At 42.2% G+C, this 19,740-nt stretch overlaps 1 protein-coding gene across 2 annotated transcripts in view; it reads right to left on the bottom strand.

The window, feature by feature from the left end:
- Window positions 1–14,825, bottom strand: part of LOC137642757 (uncharacterized) — an 84,217-nt gene extending 69,392 nt beyond the window's left edge. For both annotated transcript variants that reach the window (XM_068375599.1, XM_068375600.1), the window contains exons 1-2: window positions 14,634–14,825; window positions 7,615–7,751 (exon numbers count right to left, since the gene is read on the bottom strand). In XM_068375599.1, the coding sequence (XP_068231700.1) occupies window positions 7,615–7,751; window positions 14,634–14,706 (210 nt within the window). In that variant the 5' untranslated portion in view covers window positions 14,707–14,825. The remainder of the gene's footprint in view (window positions 1–7,614; window positions 7,752–14,633) is intronic.
- Between the last annotated feature and the right edge of the window lie 4,915 nt (window positions 14,826–19,740).

Raw genomic sequence — 19,740 nt, 5'->3', positions numbered from 1 at the left:
AATGGAAGCGCTAATAGAACTATTTCCGATGACTGAAGAAACTATCCTGCTGGGGGGGGGGGGGGGGGGGGGGGCAACTTGATTCACCTGCCCCGGGGGAATGGGTGTTAAGTCAATGGTGCTGCTCTTCCTTGACTTCCCCCCAGAGGAAGGAGGCAAGGAAGAGTCCGAAGGAAGAGATTGAGAGGTCGAAGAAGAGGCCCGAGACTCCTTACCTTTCAACGGCGAACCTGGAAGTAACGAATCCTTCTTTGATTTCTTCTTTCTTTTCATGAACTCCCTCTGCGTAGGCGACCATTACTTACATACTTGGCAGGGGGAGCCTTCAGCACACCTATGACCTCTGCATGAAGGGCATAGGGAATGAGGGTCTACCTACGGTGGTGACATAAATGTGCCACAAGTTTTCGGGGGAATCCCGTGACACTTTCTCATATTAGAGGACATCACATCTATTTAAAGAGTACAAGAAAAAGTTAATGAAAAAATCAAAAATCTTAAGTAATTTTTATTTTTCCTAACATACTTACTGAGAACTACTTTCTTAGGAGTTACCTGTAATCTCCTCTCTACCAACCAGAGTTTTGTGTAGTATACCCTACGCTCGTTAACTATGGAGGGCTAACCCGGGAGTAAGAGAACATGCCCCGAGGGTAGTCCTGAGCTAGGTCGGCGTCAGCTTGGGTCCCGTAAGCCAGTAAGTTCCTCGGATGTTGCAACAAGTCCCTGCAAGGGCAGAAAGGCACTCGGGGAAGGTAGGGAGGGCCATTACCCGAAAGTAGTTCTCGGTAAGTATGTTAGGAAAAATAAAAATTACTTAAAATTTTTGATTTGTTCCAACACAAATACTTACCTCGAACTACTTTCTTAGGAGACTTACACTTTAGGAGGTGGGAGTGGCTTCCTGACCTTCAGACCCAGCAAAGCGGACGCCAAGTATCCTAGATATGAACTTGGTTCTTAAAAACTGGGAAACAAACGGTAGGGTAAACTACACAAAGAGCTCACGTTAGTGTCTAAGTACTCACCCTTTGAAAAATCTTTTGATGTTGAATCCAGTAACAAGGTTGCAGAGACGTGTTCTTCATTGGTTACATAAGTGTGGTTATCTCCGATAGGGATAGGAAACGGGGATTAGGGTGAAAAGGAACGAACCTGTGTCTCCTGGTTTTGCTATCCACGATTGTGCCTGGGGCTTCACCGTTAGATCACTTGGAGCGCGGAGATGACTGTCCCAATGGAGAACCCGTCTAAAGACCTTCTTGAGTAATCCTTGAGGTAATGGGCAGTAAAGGTCGACTGGTTCGACCAGGTGCCCCCCCGAAGGATCTGGCCCACTGCCATGTTCTTCTCAAAGGCTAAGGAAGTGCTCAGTCCTCTGATGTCATGGGGACTAGGAGTACCTGGCACGGCTAGACCCTCCTCCTTGTAGGCCTTGGCAATAACTTGTCTCAACCGAAAGGATATGGTATTCTTCGATACCTGCTTCTTTGTAACACCTGTGGAGACGAAAAGGCTCTTGATGCCCGGCCGGAGATGTGCAGTCCTCTCAAGGTATTTCCTAATGGCACGGACAGGGCATAACCTCAAATCCTCAGGATTCCCAGTCCTAGGAATAGCTGGCAGAGAGAACCCCTCAAATTTAGGATCCCAGACTGCTGGGTTCTGGGTTTTCACCACGAACGAAGGAACGAACTTGAGGGAGATCTCTCTCCACCCCTTCGAATGAGAGACGTCATAAGACAGCCCATGGATCTCACCTACCCTTTTCGCAGAGGCCAAGGCCAACAAAAAGACCGTCTTGAGGGTGAGATCCCTGTCTACAATATCCTTCATTGGTTTGAACGGGGGGCTACTTAACATCTTCAGAACCCTAGCCCAGTCCCACTGAGGCACCCTAACAGTTTGAGGGGAGCAGGACTGTTCAAAACTCCTGATAAGCATAGAGATGTGTCTAGAGGAGCCCAGGTCGATGCCCTTCAGAAGGAAGACTTGACCCAAGGCTGCTCGTACTCCTTTTATAGCTGGGATTGACATCCCTATCTCGTCTCTGAGATATACTAGAAAGTCTGCGATATCTGGGACTGAGGCTTTGAGGGGTTTGATGCTCTTCGAAGCGCACCACTTCGTGAAAGAAGCCCATTTCGCTTGGTAGACCGCTGCCGACGACCTTCTCAGGTATCGCGACATCTTCTTAGCCGTTCCTGACGAATATCCTTCCTTCCTCAGGAGGCGCTCGATAGTCTCCAGGAGTGAAGGCGTAGAGACTGTGGGTTGTCGTGGAACCTGAGAAAGTGAGGCTGTTGTAGAAGATCTGGCCTGTCGGGGAGTGGCCACGGAGGATGGCTTGCCAGGTCTTTTAGGTCTGCAAACCACTCTCTCTCCGGCCACCAGGGCGCTACCTAAGTCATCCTTAAGTTCCGGGCAGCCCTTACTCTGTTGAGCACTTGCCTGATCAACGTGAAGAGGGGAAAAGCGTACACGTCTAGATTGTCCCACTTGTGCTGAAAGGCATCCTCCAAGGCTGCCTTTGGGTCTGGGACAGGAGAACAATACACGGGGAGTTGTGCGTTCAGCTTGGTTGCAAAGAGGTCCATCACCGGGGAACCCACACCGTTGAATGATGAGCCTGGCTACTTCTGGGAGGAGGGACCACTCTGTTCCTACTATCTGACCCATCCTGCTGAGACAGTCGGCTAGGACGTTCTTCTTCCCGGGGATGAACCTTGCCAATAACACTATCTGGTTCGCCTCCGCCCAATCAAGGATCTCTAGGGCGAGATCGCAAAACTCCCTTGATTTTAGGCCTCCTTGCTTCTTTATGTACGCTACTACTGTGGGGTTGTCGCACATCAACGCCACAGTGTTTCCCCTTAGTAGATCGATGAAGTGCAGGCAAGCTTTTTGGACTGCCTTCAACTCTAGGACATTGATGTGTAGTCCTTTCTCCCCGTCCATCCAGGTTCCTCTCGCCGTCTCGTTGAGGAGATGGGCTCCCCATCCCTGGTTGGAGGCGTCTGTGAATAGGAGCATCTCGGGAGGCTCGGTCGCGAAGGGCATCCCCCTGAGCGTGTTCGACCGGCAATGCCACCATTCCAGGGAGGGTATTGTGTTTGGCAGGACTGGAATCAATTTCTGGGGCGAGTCCAGTTGGTTCCAGAAGTTCTTCAGGTTCCATTGGACAGCCCTGAGCCTGAGTCTCCCCTGGGGAACAAGTTTCTCCAATGACACCAGATGACCTATTAGCCTTTGCCAGTCCTTCGCCCTCCTGGGTTGACCCGAAAGGAAAGGGAGAAGGATCTTTATTAGATTGCTTACCCGCTCCTCTGACGGAAAAGCCTTCACTAGTCGGGAATCCAGTGTCATCCCCAAATAGGTCATTCTGATGGAGGGAGATAGGTTCGATTTTTCTGGGTTGATCATGATACCCAGACCCTTGCAAAACTGGAGAAGTTTTATACCCTGCTCCTTCAAAACGTCCTCTGAGGAGGAAAGAAGCAACCAGTCGTCCAGGTACCGGATGAGGCGAATACCTCGCTCGTGAGCCCACACCGAGACTGTCGTGAAGACTCTCGTGAATACCTGGGGAGCTGTCGACAACCCGAAGCAGAGGGTCTTGAATTGCAGGATCTGGGTACCCCATTTCACCCGGAGAAACTTCCGGCTTGAGGGGTGGACCGGGATTTGGAAGTATGCGTCCTTGAGGTCTATGGTCATCATGTAGTCTTTCTCCCTCAAGGACAGCAAGACCGACTTCGGAGTGTCCATTTTGAAATCTGTCTTTCGCACAAACTTGTTGAGAGCTGACAGGTCTATCACCGGTCTCCACCCCCCCCGTCGTCTTTTCTACCAGGAAAAGTCGGCTGTAGAAACCTGGTCCTGGGCGCAGGACCTCCTCCATGGCGCCTCCCTGTCTGGGACCTTCCGGGAAAGCTTCGCCAGAATAGTGTCCCTTTTGCGAAGAACCCAATTCGCTGAAAGGGCGAGGGACTGATACGTAAGGAACTTCAGGGTCTTGCCCCCGAAGATGATAAGCTCCCTCAGGAGGTTTTGTTGCTCCGGGTCCGTTAAGTCATATGTGGCTTGAACACCTACCAGCGTGGAAGCCCACCAGTCCAACCAAGAGGAGACGTGCACCAAGTCTTTCGACATCTCCTCCATCATCGCAGCCTCCGACTGCGAAAAGCAAATCGGGGCTGAAGAGGCTCTGTCCTCCAGGGCACCCTGTCCGAGAACGTCGAGGGCAGGCTCCACTTTGCAGGCTCCCGGTTGTTGTCCCTCTGGCACATAGAAACTACTCTGTGTCTTGAGTCCTTGGAGCAACTTCGAGGAGCTCTGCGTTTTGGGAGCTTCGGCATTGCCTGCCACAACTCTATCAACATGAGCCCGTCCCAGGACGAGATCTCGGGCCACAGGCAGGGCCAGGGAGGTCTTCTGTTGGACGGGTGACTGCATCAAGCGGGTCAGGCTGGACCTCCAGTAGTCCTCGTCGGTTGGGACCGGTTCCTCAATCCGATGATGCCTTCGAATCAGGCCTAAAACCTTCCGATACGCCGAGTCCTCAGTCGGGGAACCTTCTCTACCGTCAGCAGTACCTTCCGCCTGATCCCGAGGAGCCGGGTCACCGAGCACTCCCACCGGGTGCTTCGGTTCTGGAACAACAGGCACTCCCCTGCGGTGGTACCGGTCTTCCCCGACGGGAACCTCCGCACCAGGTTCGGGGGTCAGAACTGGCATCGCCGTGCCGGCGAGGACTACCGTTCGTGTATTCTCTCTGGGGGACGAGGACGCGGATCCCGTGGGCTGACCCGACGGAGGGAACCGTTCCTTTAAGTCCGAGGGCCGAACCAGCTGTGCTGATTCGGCCAGGCGGCCCGTACGGAAGCACGGTTCCCCCGCTGGGCGGGGTGAACCGGAAGCTTCGCGGCCTTACGCCTGCCTGAAGCGGCCTTCTCGCATTTCTCCCTGCGAGGGTCATATCTGCGTCTGGAGGATGGCCTTCGCAGCGAGAAATCCCTGGACTGCCGGTCCGGGGAACGCTGCAACTCAGTCTTACGGGGAACGAAGACCCAATCACCATCGGGGACCTACTCCTTCTGCACTTCCTCCGTGGAGACCGGGACCGTTTTCTACTGAACCTCGAACGGGATCTTGAGCGGGAACGCCTGCTCCTGGACTGCTCCCTCCGTCGCCGATGTCTCCTCCTCGTTTCCTCTTCTGAAGAGAACGAAGCCCCACCATCTGAAGAGCCCGACAAAACTGTACCACCCGAACGACGGGCAGGAGCGGGGGCTACGGAGGGCTTCGCGACCTGCTGCGTACCAGAGGTCGAAGGTTGTAGGAACGACTTTGGAACCGCCGTCAGAGGAGCTGGAAAAGAGGTTTGGCGCACTACAATAGGGAACCAGGTACCCAGGCCCTCTTCCATCCGCATTGGGGACCTACCTGGCGTTTTAGGGAGCCTCCACCCAAAGGGCTCACTTACCGTGGCGTCCAACTTACCCTGGGCGTCACCAGCCGCTGAAGAACCTGAAACACAGGCCCACGAAGCGGGCGAAGAAACATTACTACACCACAAGGGGTCGTCGGAGGAAACGTGCCACCCAAGCACAAGGGCAGAGTCTCCAGAACCCCCAGACACAGCACTACCAGGCTCCCCACTAGCCTGAGAAGACCCAGCAACCCCCACTTCACACACATTAGACTCCTGGGGAAGGGGCCTCGGCTCTTTCCCCGCAACGGACTTACCTCGTCCCCTACTCTGGGTAGGGGAAGGTGAGACAGAAGCCCCGTCGGACCGTCCACTGGGTGACGGTAACGGCGAAGAGATGCTAGATTTCCTGGGCGAACGTTTCGACGACTTCTTCTTCTTAGTGCCATAACGCACCCAATGAATCTCACTCCAGCTAACACACTCAATGCATGTAACCGATGGCGAGCACATTCTGCCCCTACAGGAAGAGCAAAGGGAGTGAGGGTCTACTTCGGGCTTGGAAAGGAACGCTCCACACGACTTTCCGGCTCTAGGCCCAGGACAACGGCGGATCTGCTCCATCGCACACAACCACAAGGCACAGGAACGAAGGGAATCAACAAGGAATACACTTGGGAAGCACAAGGAAGGGCAGTGAACACGCAAGAACACAAGGGATAAGCACAGAGATACCACGCGGTAACCACGCGGGACACACGAGTCATACACAAAGGGTCGTAAGAGACGAGAGCGGCGTGATGGTATCACGTCGCGACCAGAGAACTTACTGGCTAACGGGACCCAAGCTGACGCCGACCTAGCTCAGGACTACCCTCGGGGCACGTTCTCTTACTCCCGGGTTAGCCCTCCATAGAAAACGAGCGTAGGGTATACTACACAAAACTCTGGTCGGTAGAGAGGAGATTACAGGTAACTCCTAAGAAAGTAGTTCGAGGTAAGTATTTGTGTTGGAACAAACCACAATTAAAGAAAGGCTAGTCTGCCAATCAAACAAAAGCGGGAGCAGCGGTGAGACCACTGCGACGGCTAGAATTCGATTGAAGGTACTCAGTAGCTACCAGCCAGCAGTCCCCCATCCCCAACAGGACATTAAGGACCTTGTTAAGGTTTTCTGCCATATTTTCCAGCTCGCGCAAGAATATCTCCTATAGTAAAGAATGAGGGTTTGTATTTAGTGTAGGAACAAATCTGGAAAACAAATGAACTCGAGAAACTTATCCTATTTAGCTGACAAACCAAGACAGGTAAACCAAGGGTGAGTTTGTGATTGGACAGTCTGGTTTATAGAAGGAGTCCAAGAGAGGATTGCTTAATCAAAACCATGACAGCAGCAACTGCACAGGTGCTATCAAATGCCACTCATCTCAAACCGGACGCCAAGAGATGGGGCACAGAGACTGGCAGGCGATCCTGTTGCCACTAAAGCGCTGAAGACTGCTGACACACGTGTGCGGAAGACTGCTTGGCGCCTGTGCGCGGAAGACCGTTTGCGCGCGCGAGCGTGTGGAAGACCGTTGGTGCGCACGCGCAAGACTGTTGGTGCGCATAATAATGCTTGCAGGAGGGAGCTGGTGATCCTCAGAAGAGTCCAGGACCGAAGTCCAAGGACTAACTGTAGCAAAAGGCAGCGCTGGTAGGTCGGCAGGTCAGCTGGCAGGACGACCAGAAACTGGTATGAGCCCTTTGGAAGGGTAAACATCCATGATGGAGACTGTAAAAGATCCACGGAAGAGTCCAGGACCTAAGTCCAAGGACTAACAGCGGCGTAAGGAGGATGCTGGATATGAGAGCACAAGAGAGCGCTGGCGCGCAGTAAGGCACTGTGTAGTTTTGTGCAGTCTCCCTAGAATGCGCCAAAGCATGACTGGTTGCGCAAGGGCAAGTGCATTGGCGCACGCGCGCTGAAGACTTCTTGGCGCCCGTGCGCGGAAGATCGTTGGGAAAAGATACTTATATAAAAAAAAAAGCAATAAATAGGTTCTATCAAAAGAAGCACCTTACAGCTTCATTATCAATGCAATTACGAACTATCAAAGTTCAGTCAAATATCTATATGCTGTACAGTATTAACTTGAACACTGAATAGTAAAAAGTTACTCTAGAAACATTACACTACTTACCGTCTCCGCATGTGCAACATCATCGGACCATTGCCACTCTAACTGCTCGCCTTCTTCATAATCAGTCAATTCAGCAGTAAACCATATAGGAATATCCAAAGAAGCTGGACCAGTGCTAGTCAACAACAGATTTGATTCTGAAAAAAAATACAGAATGTAAAAATATCATTAAAAATAAGTTTCCCTCAATTTCAAACTAGAATTTCACAATCTACAGTACTTTCCTGAGATCTGAAAGTAGATCATTATCAAAACAAAATTTCCTGAAAACCTAAGATAACTTGCAGGTAAAGTCAACCAACTGAAACCACTTTTGGCCCATTAAGCAATAATTTTGGTAGCAAATTACCTAGAGCACTGGAAGGTTCACAATTCCTTGTGAAATAAGATGTATCCATAATATCTATAAATTAACATTATTCAAAACATTTCTGAAAAGTTCTATTATAAATTTCCCACCAACCTAACACCTTTTGTTTCAATAAATCCAAACATATGACCAGTGACAACTTTGAGAAATATACTGTATGTGAATTTTTTTTAAATAGCTTTGAGCATTCTATCCCTAAGACAGAACCTTTAACATAATCTGGGTCCAAGGAAAACCCAGGCTAGTCACCAAGGAGAAAATATCTGAGGCACCAATCAAACTAGAGACAGAAGAGGTACCAAGTAACCTTCCCTCTTGATTGTGATGGAGAGTAAACTTCGGCCCTGTCCTTTGTTAAACTTTGACCCTGTGCTTTGACCATAATGCCATGACCCCTCCTCCACCAACAGTGGCTGCATCCTCCACACAAGCTTGCAACAATAGCCTCAAGAGGTGCCTAAAAAATGAAAGTAGTACAGTACTCCCCCATCCAGGAAAAAAGGTGAAGGAGAGTGCCAAAGATACTCCAACACCTGGCCATTGGAATGAGTACACAGTTAAATGCATCTCCCGCTAGCCTGGCTACCAAAGTAGTCAAACTATCCATATCAGTGGTGTGCAAAGAAGAGCTTCCAGCACATGTTGGAGTGTAGCAATCACCTTACATTCTACCCATGAAAAACGTACCTGATGTAAACCAGAGTTCTCCCTGCTCCTGGTACATACTCCCTAGAACCAAGTCAGGAACTTATACCAAAAAGCTTCAGTGAAAGGCAAACTTAATGAGGAATGCACCATTAAAAGTCTCTCTCCAGCAATGTCATGTATGTTACACCAAAAGGGATGCTGGAGAAGACTTAGCCTCAAAGAAATCGCCCGCCTTAACGGCGGGCCGCGATCCACAGAAGATACTGTAATTTCAAACACTCATACAGTATCCTTAAACTGCAGAGTGGGCAGATCTATTGCTGGTTTAACCATAAATTGATGCAATCCAACCTACACACACATTCCTGCTTCATTCCATGAACACTAAGCCAGCATCAACCAATCAACTAAAATCATACACGAAAGACTAAAACAGCCTTGGATAGGATGCAACAGCATGACCGTACTTGTTGCAGCCAAACATAAAAGTAGAGTCTTTGACAGGAGTGTGGGTGGGGCTACTTGCCCACCCTCACCAGCGGTCTTTAACTACCTTATTAATGACTTTAATGGCTGTTCCGGCTCCAGTGAAGAACGGTCCCAATTTTAAAGGACAAATGCATAGGAACATACAGTACTGCTGTGCATCATCTAAAAAACAGATCATGACAGAAGGACAGGCTGTCAAAACTCTATACACAGTAGAATTATCAATATTTTATCAAGCATTTCACTCATCACATTACACTTAATTACCGTATATGCAAAAACCATATATGCAAAATTAATAGCGCGCATTTAGTAGTAATACATCAGTTTCCTTAAAAACAAATATTACTGCATAGCATATAGATAATTAAATTTACATGGTAAAACAACTAAAGAGAAGATTAAATATCTGCACCTTAAAATCAAATATCAAGTCACAGTTGCATAAAAATACCAGCAAAATGTACTAGTCTTATATACTGTACTTGAAATTATAAACAAACCACATATTTCAAAACTCTTAAACTAATCAAAGAACATGTAGTTAAATTTTACTGTCTTTCCTTTTGTATTAGTGGTGTATCAAATTTACCTCATATAACATTATAGTGCTTTTTTTTAACAACCATATATCCATAGGAAGATCAAAGACAGTCAGACATAATTCTTATCTTCTTGATACTGTATCAAGATGCATATAATTATCGTTGGTAATCTTGTTACACTGAATCATTATCTAGAGACAATGCAGTCACTCGACAACTATCTCCGTAGAGATAAATACCATACAATTACTAATCACAATATATCCTATGCAGTAAACAGTAACAATTTTTACCCCAGTAATAGGTCAAAATGCAGTAAAGGGAATAAATCTAGGCTTTTCCTAAAAAAAACTTGGTGAATAAACACTAAGGTGCTTTAATCTATAACCACCATAGAAGAAATAGGGACAATACAGCAAATATGTCCAAAAAAATAATTGTGGTGGTATTTTGACAAGACCAGTAAGTTTATACAATATATTTAGGAAAAATTAAAATTACTTTTTTGTAGATAACTACAAGAATACAGATGTCCGCTCTAATTTAGCCATGCCTATTAGTGGGAAATATAGTCTCTCCAAACCAGCGGGCAGTTGTTCATCTCCACTCATAAATATACAATAAAGGTCTAAAGGCTACTCATGAATGGCAGAAGCAAGGGACATTGACATTGTCCTAGCAAACTGGACAAGGCCCTAGAGACTGACCATATAAACATATGATCAGCACCCAAGACCCCTCTCCAACCAAGTCAGGTCCAAGGAGGGCAAGGCAATGGCTGCTGATGACTCGGCAGGTAGACCTTTGGGCTCCCCTAAATTTCCCACCCTCAGCTCGCAAGGATGGTCAGGTTGCAGACACTAAAGACACTAACAAGTTTGAGTGGGATTCGAACCCTATCTGGCAATCACCAGGCAGGGACGTATCCATTAGGCCTTCATTTAAGAGAAAGTTAGGATGTAAATTTCCTTCTTTTAGAGGCAATGTTCAAAATAATGCATCGTCTGAAGTGTAGCTTACTTGTATTTGTCTGTTCAAACCTGTACTTTGACCTCATTGCTGCCTTGAACAGAGGAGGGAAGTAGGAAAAGAAATGCCAGTCATTCAAGCTTTCATTCTCCGACTTATGCCATCCTTGTACCTTAGATAAGATGCTTAAAATGCTCAAAGAAGTTTGGGAAGCTTCATGTGTAAATGACCCAATAGGTCCTACAAAGTAGATGCCCCGGGACTTGTAGGCAATATTCCTAAGGTACCATGAGGTAAAGGTGGTCTAACAACAGACCCTTGCCATCATTACCTCAGCAACCTACGAGTTCCTTCTAGTTATAATCTTAACTGCTGTGTTCCAGCTTCACTGTTATCTATCCAACAATAATTAAGAACAGTGGTTTGTATTCGAGTATGAACAAAAAGGTATTCCAGTTTAAACCAGAAGGGGTATGGACTTTCTATTCTTTGTTATTGTCTTCTTAATCTAAGTTACAGGAAAAATGCAGTACAATCTATCTAAAATTAATGATTACAAAATTATTTGCAAATGTATAGTTACAGGAATTTTTATTACATTTCCATGAGATTTGAAAGGGATCACAGAATGGAGCTTCCAATTGGTTTTAATTCTTTAGCAATGCACTCCAGATATAAAAATTACAGTAGTATTTTGTATTTTAATAAAATCTTCTTGGAACAAGGATAATGCTGAAACCCAACTGCCCCTCCATCTTAACTTTATCCAGTCAATTACAATTTTATATTGCATGCATAATTCTAAAAAACTGGCTCCAGTTGGCAGTGAATGCTTGATCTGTGTGGACATTCTGTGTGTGGTCTGTTGACTTAATCTAAATCTAATGACTCCAAGACACATTACTGTATTAGTATTTTGTGGCAATTACCTTCAAGTAATGACGTCAAAGATTTTCAATACATACCAGTGTCATATTACAGTGATTGATGCAGATATTTTGCGATTCCTAATGCAAAGTACAGTACCACAAGAAGGCAAATCACTATATGCAATTTCTTATTCAGAATAAAATAAGTGTATTATGTCTATCCTAAGTACATAGGTGGTTTATAAAAGGTTTTCAAAGTGATACTGGTCAGGAAACAAGGAGGAAGGTTGCAGAGAAGCCAAGACCCCGTTAAGTATGAAGAACCCAGCACCTTAGTTAAGTTTGGAATTATGAATTTGGGCTATATGATTCAGCCATTTGCCACCCAAGTGACTGATCTAGTTGATTCTTTAGGTTACACAACATACCTTTATTTTCTATTTTCTGTGATTTAATACCCAACCCCTTCCACTAGTAACAACCATAATGTTGCTGACACCTTGTTTTTATTATTTGCTAAGCTACAACCCTAGTTGGAAAAGCAGACCTCTATAAGCTCAGAGGCTCCAACAGGGAAAATAGCCCAGTGAGGAAAGGAAAAAAGGGAAAATAAAATATCTTAAGAACAGTAACAACATTAAAATAAATATCTCCTATATAAACTTTAACAAAACAAGAGGAAGAGAAATTAGATATAATAGTGTCCCCGAGTGTACCCTAAAGCAAAAGAACTCTAACCCAAGACAGTAGAAGGCCATGGTACAGAGGCTATGGCACTACCCAAGACTAGAGAACAATGGTTTGATTTTGGAGTGTCCTTCTCCTAGAAGAGCTCCTTACCATAGCTAAAGAGTCTCTTCTACCCTTACCAAGAGAAAAGTGGCCACTGAACAATTACAGTGCAGTGACTCTTTGGGTGAAGAAGAATTGCTTGGGAATCTTAGTGTTGTCAGGTGTATAAGGACAGAGGAGAACATGTAAAGAATAGGCCAGACTTTTCGGTTTATGTGTAGGCAAAGATAAAATGAACCATAACCAGAGAGAAGGATCCAATGTAGTACTGTCTGGCCAGTCAAAAGATGTATTAACTCTCTAGCGGTAGTATCTCAACGGGTGGCTGGTGCCCTGGCTAACCTACTGTTATAAAGTATTTATAGCCGTATGCCAGCAAGTGCCGATTACTTCTCCTACTAAAGAAAGTAAGGTTTGTACTTTATGTAGGAACTAACCCAGACTACCCACTATGATCTCGTTCTCCAAGGGGAACCTGTTTCTCTAAAAGTGCACAAACATGTATTCATTTTCAATAGAAATGACAAAAGGTTTAGAGATGGGCAGACAAAGGTCGGCTCAGGCATAAAAAAAGAGAAGTTCAATCCAATTTCACTAAATCAAAGAAATATATCCAAACTTAAGGTACACCCACCTAGCCTTATCTATGTAGGCATACCATTACCATGGACAGGAAGCTAACATCCCTTGCGACCCCTGTTACCGAACTAACACTAGATAGAAGTGTGTCTGCCATTCTAGAAAAAAAAAATAATCAGATTTCTTCTAAGTATTATGTTTCAAGTATAGATATTTTATTTTAGTGTCCCAAATCAAGCCCTGGTCTACACAGTTGATGAAACATTTTTACAGTAAATATTTACAACTTCACCTCGCACTATTATCCTTATTTACACAATGGACTTAATCCCATGCAACTTTTCCTGGAAATACTGTTACATTAATATGACAAATTTGGAAACAATTTGTATTTTTCCCTAACTAATAAAAACCTGTAGTTATTTATATGGATATACTTTTGGTGAAGCTGGAAAGTAGCCAGCCATTAGACTAAAAGTACGAGGTAGTAACCGTACCTAACTACTATACTGGGTAGGTAGTGGGTGGCTGGGGGGTACCCAGCCACCTATATCTACGCACGGTTCGATGAACCATGCCACTTTTTTATTGCAGCCAGGACTTATTGGGGGACAGGTGACGGTGGGGCAATATATAAATAATTACAGGTTTTTACTATACTAGTTATAGAAAAAAAAAATTATTTTCAAATCAATCATTTGTTCCTTCACTAACAAACCTTATGTTCTCTTGCTTCTTGAGGGTACGCTATGGCACACTATTCTATCATATTTTTCTCTTCCTCTTGTTTTTTTTTTTAAGTTTTTATGCTTTAAGTAGGAAATATTTATTTCAATGCTGTTACTGTTCTTAAAATCTTGTATTTTTCCTTGTTTCCTTTCCTCACTAGGCTATTTTCCCTGTTGGAGCCCCTGGGCTTATAGCATCCAGCTTTTCCAACTAGGTTTGTAGCTTAGCAAGTAACAATAATAATAACAACAATAATAATAATAATAATATATGGATGACTCACCACTAGGTAGGTGGTAAGTCAGACTTCTGGCTTAGGCATTGACATGGGTTTGCTTGGTACAGTATTAGGCTGTATCAGAGGAAAACTTTGCAACCTCGCTATCAATACAAAGTAAGAATTATAGCGGCCAGAGCAACCTAAGTGCTTGAGAGATAGCATATGAATGTTTAAAAAAGCATATTCCAATAAGAAATATTACATATGATATAAATAGACATTTCCCAATGCTTATCTTGCGGGAAGCACTGGCGACGTGTATGTATGATAGCGGACACCTGTATGTTTGATTACGGCTAACTTAGAATATGGCAGTGTGAGGGAGATCGCAGGGGGTGTTAGCCGCCCCCCGGGTTAGGTAAGTAGGTAAGGATACCGCTTGTAGGTTAGGTTACAGGGGAAAGTTTAGGATAGTTGATGTTCATTTTAAATCCACACGGGAGGAACTGGCAGCTGATTTACAAAAGCTCCCACCCCGGTACTCAATGACTGGTATATGGGTATATGACCCAGTGGGTCCCAGTCGAAATGTTGTCCCGTCCGTAACTATAATTTCACCAAAAATTTTTGTCTGCAGGAAAACTCCCGTTAGCTTTTAACATAGAAGGGTAGGAACACTCATTAAGAGTTGGTTTGCCTCTAGGTGCCATTAGCATTACGACTACATGCTACGCAAAATCATGGAGTAGCTACTGAAAATTTGAAGGACAGACTTTCGAACAGAATTTAGGATTTGTCAATCTACTTACCCTCTGAATGGACTACAACAACGAACGACAAAATACACAAGAGCTCTCGCCACTTCCAAGACAAGACACCCATTGCTTTGTCACATCGGCATCATAGGTTATATATCACAAGCTTTACACCTCTGGCAGAAGACAACTTATTTACTTCTGTCACAATAACAACTCGCAATTCGCTGAGGAGTGAGGCAGTGTTGCCAGATGGGTTAGTGTAAAAATCCCTAAAACTCGTGATAAAAAATCCCCAAAACCACCCAAAAATCCCCATTTCCAAAAATATATTTTCTTCTAATACAGAAATTACTCACTATGCTTCATGTAATTGTAAATAAACTAATTGCAACAATATAAAGGTTTACTCATCTCTATTTCTTCGTCATAGATATGTGTACAGAGTATCGTCACCAGTCATCCAAAATCCCAAATCTAAGGATAAATTCCCAATTGTAGGGATAAGTCCCCCAATCTAGGGATAAATACCCATATCTGGCAACCCTGGAGTGAGGCCCGTCAAGTCGTCATATGATAAAACATACACTGGTGCCAAGTCTACATAACATTCGCTGTTTAAAAAAAAAATCTAAATTTCATATCTATATACTAGGTGTATATAAATATTACCTTGAAAAGTTATTCCATCCTTATTTTTTTGTTTTTGTAGTGTTTATGTTATGTATCTGTGAAATTATAAATGATACATGTGGCACATCTGCACTAGGACGAATCTGTGTACAATCGGAACACCTTAAATTCAGCTTTTAGATTTTACAATGCAGAATAGTTTACATATGTTGTGAAAATTATATTTTCTATGTTACTGAGACTTTTAGACTTCATATATCATGCAATGCTATTCGTCACATAAATAGCAATAGACCATCTGAGTCATCTACTTATTACATAACTTTTTAAGTAAAACTACGTCGCGTATTGGCTCGTTGCAAAAAGAGAAAAAAAACTACAGATAAAACTATTATTATTATTATTATTATTATTATTATTATTATTATTATTATTATTATTATTATTATTATTATTAGTATGCTTAAAATTGTGTAAGTTAATGGAAGATGGTTAATTTACCCCCATACCTAATTATTTTACTTTAAGGACTTATTTATTCTTTCCTGGTCCTATGACGTGCGAGAACTCTATACTCTCAACAATATCTTCTAAATCAGTTTATCGTATAAATTCTTTGGTGTTTTGCATATCACATTGCATATTGGTGTTTAATTTCAAATCCGCATTATCGAAGCGCGTAGAGAACAAGGAAGTTCACTTTCTTCGTGAACAAAATATTTCTCATTTATCAATTCTCGATTTTAATTGTTTAATTACCAAAATATTATTATATTAATTTTTCAAGTTTATTTTCGCATTCTAGTTAGAGAATTACTTTCATGTAAAAATAGCCAGCATTGATTATCAAGTATCGTGTTTTTTTCACCAAGAGATTGTTATATATATATATATATATATATATATATATATATATATATATATATATATATATATATATATATATATATATATATATATATATATATATATATAAAATTGTCGTATGCAATCATTCCAGAAGAATTTTTTCAGGCAAAGTTAGTGTACCATGGCGATACAATACGGAAATTGTTTTAAATTGATCAAACAGATCTATTTTTAAAATCAATATAGTGGAAGAAATTGGGGAGTTGACTCTGGGCAGATCCGCTTACTTTAAGTTTAAAGGGCTGTTTTCTTAGTCCTGTCACACGCAAAAAAAAAAGAAAAAAAACTTACATACATGTGCTCTAAGACCTACAAGATTTGTTTGTTATACTATTGAGGATTTAGTGTCCCAGAATCTATTTTTCTTCTGTATATAATATTTTTTCTTAGCTGAAGGTAAACGTCTTGCAGTCTCTTCAGTAAAGAGACAGCGAAGATCGATTCGAGAGAGCCTTTGAGTAAATATAGGACTGAATTGCATATTTATACAGTGCTGCATCACCATGAGATGATTGGGACTTTCAGTTTACTATCGTAATTTGTAGAGTATAATATTTCGTAAGTTTGGGCCATAATCTTTATAAGAAAGCTTAATAAGACTTTAGTTAAGCACGATATGGGTATTTCTTAGTGTTTTTGTTATCTAGTTATTCAATATTTCTATCGATGATAACGTGTTCTATTTTCTATTCTTCCTGTTTGGGTGATGTTTCTTTTTCCTAATGGGGTGCTTTACCCCCATCAGGTTATTGGGCCTGTATATTACTTGTTCAACCAAGGTTGTATCTATTGACTTGCATTAAACTACTAGCAATAATGATAGGCTACTTCTTGGGGCAATATTTAGAATGGCTGTAGGCTACATTTTCTATAAGCATCGCATTTTGAAACTTTCTTGTTATACAGTAGAGTATTGTATTAAATAAGACAAAAAAATCATGAACGAAGTTAATCATGTTAGCATAGAGTCTGTAATTGAATTAATGCATCATCCCTAGACTATAATAGTAGTTGGGCAAACGTGTCCAGCTTCACAAAACTGCAACAAAGAACTTGTGCAAGGTTTTATATTCTAGATTTCTAATAATTTTCAACTTGCGTGCTTGTGCGATCAACCGAAGGGCCTGCAGCAATCGGAAAAAAAATTAAAGCGCGTATGGATGCATACGAGGAAAGATATTGTCTACAATATATAAATATATGATACAGCATACCATGACGATTTTAATGTCTATGCAATCGTCACGTCTATGAATTGTGCTGTAGCCTATTTAGTATTACCGTTATACAGATTTTCTTTTCTTCTTGCTTGTTGCAGATACTACATATGGATTAAATTGAACAGTGTTCAATAAAACCTTGTTTTGGTTCACATAGTTTTACAGCAATTCATTGAACACTATTCAACTTAATCCACTGCCAGTATCTGCAACAACCGAGAAGAAAAGATAATATGTACAATTAAAAAAAAATGAATACATGGATACCAAGGATGTCGTAAACTGCAGCTATCTAAACATTGAATCCGTTGGCAATAAAACTATTCAAATTAAAGAATTTATTAATGGAAAATCGTTCGAGAAGAAACTGAATGACTTTCTATTTCTCTATGTGTTTCTATGTCATGCTGTGTAGTATCCAAAATATCTAAGAATGTAAGCAATACGTAAAGTGAATATGTAGGTTCTGTAGGGAGTAGGGTTCACTTGCGTGATAAAACCAGGAAAACAAGCCAAGTAAAGTATTGTATTGTACAATCCACAGACGTGACAACTATACCTATACCATATTGAAAGAACCAAAAGGAAATATATATACAATTACAAAGCTAAATACATTCCATAAACTTTATAATTCAGTCATGAGTTTACCAAGACATTTTAGACGCTTTTGTGCTTTTGTCGACTGACGCAAACGTATGGATAAAAATGCTGAGTAATGTGTCCAGGTAGAGTCAATATATTTACGACACATATGAGACACATCTGCTCCCTGTTAACTGTCTGTGAATCAGTTACAACTTTTCCTCGCCTCATGTCAGGTAATACTATGCTGTTTGTATATATTTTGATAATAATCGTAAAACATTATTTTATAGATATGTTATGACATTAAGTTTATTCATTATCAATAAGCATTAAACACTGAATGTTAAAATTTGCACCGTCAATAACGTATTTTTTTTTTTTTAATTATAAGATAAAATCATAATTGCTGAACCGTGTCCTTGATCTCAAAGAACACATAGCCGACATTGTTCCATTTTCAGGAGACACGTTATGCCTTTCTCAAGCTGCTTTAAAATCACACCTGATATTTGAGAAGCTGTATACCTGGTCAATATTTCATGAAGTTGAATAAATCAAATCTCTCAATGCAGGGGAGACAAGAAACGAGTGTTCCCTCAACGAATAAAATGAAGGGCTCCCAGAGAAAGCTTGCCTCATAGAGAGAAGAGCTGTTAAAATTCCCTTATCTATTTTTTAAACCAGGATATGACGTTTGGCTCATTTAACAAAGGCCGACACACTGCAGTAGTTTTTATTGTCACTGAGCGTGGTGAATTTATCTGCGTGTGCTGATTCTCCATTCAGTCAAATTTACGAAGATTGAGAACCAATCGATTTCTTTTTTTCTTTTTGACGTGATCTAGAGGAGGATGATCGAAATTTGATTAATAAATACTTGAATGAAAAATCTATGGCCATACTCATTTATCACCACATATTTTCAAGAATTGATTACTGCAACTCACTGTTCTATGGCTTACCAAATTATCAGCTGAAGAAAATTCAGAGAGTACAAAACAGAACCGCTAGATTAATAAAAATGACTACACAATAGGGAAAGAGTTACCCCTGCACTAATTAAATTACACTGGCTGCCGGTAAAAGCGAGAATTGAATACAAGCTACTCTTACTAACGTTTAAGATACTGAACCAAAATATCTAAAAGAATGCCTGAACAAACTAGAACTAGAAACAAATGTTAACATAAGACACATGAGTGACAAACATAGGCTATCTGAACCAAGAACAAATAGTAAATTTGGTGAAAGGGCTTTTAGCTACTGTGCACCTAGACATTATAATAAACTGCCAACTGAAATGAAGGACCTAAAGGGTCTATGGCTTACCAAATTATCAGCTGAAGAAAATTCAGAGAGTACAAAACAGAACCGCTAGATTAATAAAAGGACTATACAATAGGGAAAGAGTTACCCCTGCACTAATTAAATTACACTGGCTACCGGTAAAAGCGAGAATTAAATACAAGCTACTCTTACTAACGTTTAAGATACTGAACCAAAATATCTAAAAGAATGCCTGAACAAACTAGAACTAGAAACAAATGTTATCATAAGACACATGAATGACAAACATAGGCTATCTGAACCAAGAACAAATAGTAAATTTGGTGAAAGGGCTTTTAGCTACTGTGCGCCTAGACATTATAATAAACTGCCAACTGAAATGAAGGACCTAAAGGGAGCAACTGAATTTAAGAAGACACTAAAGACATTACTTTTCACAAGATCATATGATTTGGAAGATGCTACAATCAAAGAATTGTATAAGTTGTAATGAAAATGTTTCGTTAGATGATTGATATGGACCC

This window comes from Palaemon carinicauda, chromosome 6 (genome assembly GCF_036898095.1).
Source record: "Palaemon carinicauda isolate YSFRI2023 chromosome 6, ASM3689809v2, whole genome shotgun sequence".
NCBI lineage: Eukaryota > Metazoa > Arthropoda > Malacostraca > Decapoda > Palaemonidae > Palaemon > Palaemon carinicauda.
The sequence above is the reverse complement of the archived record's forward strand: the minus strand, read 5'-3'. Positions and strand labels throughout refer to the sequence as shown.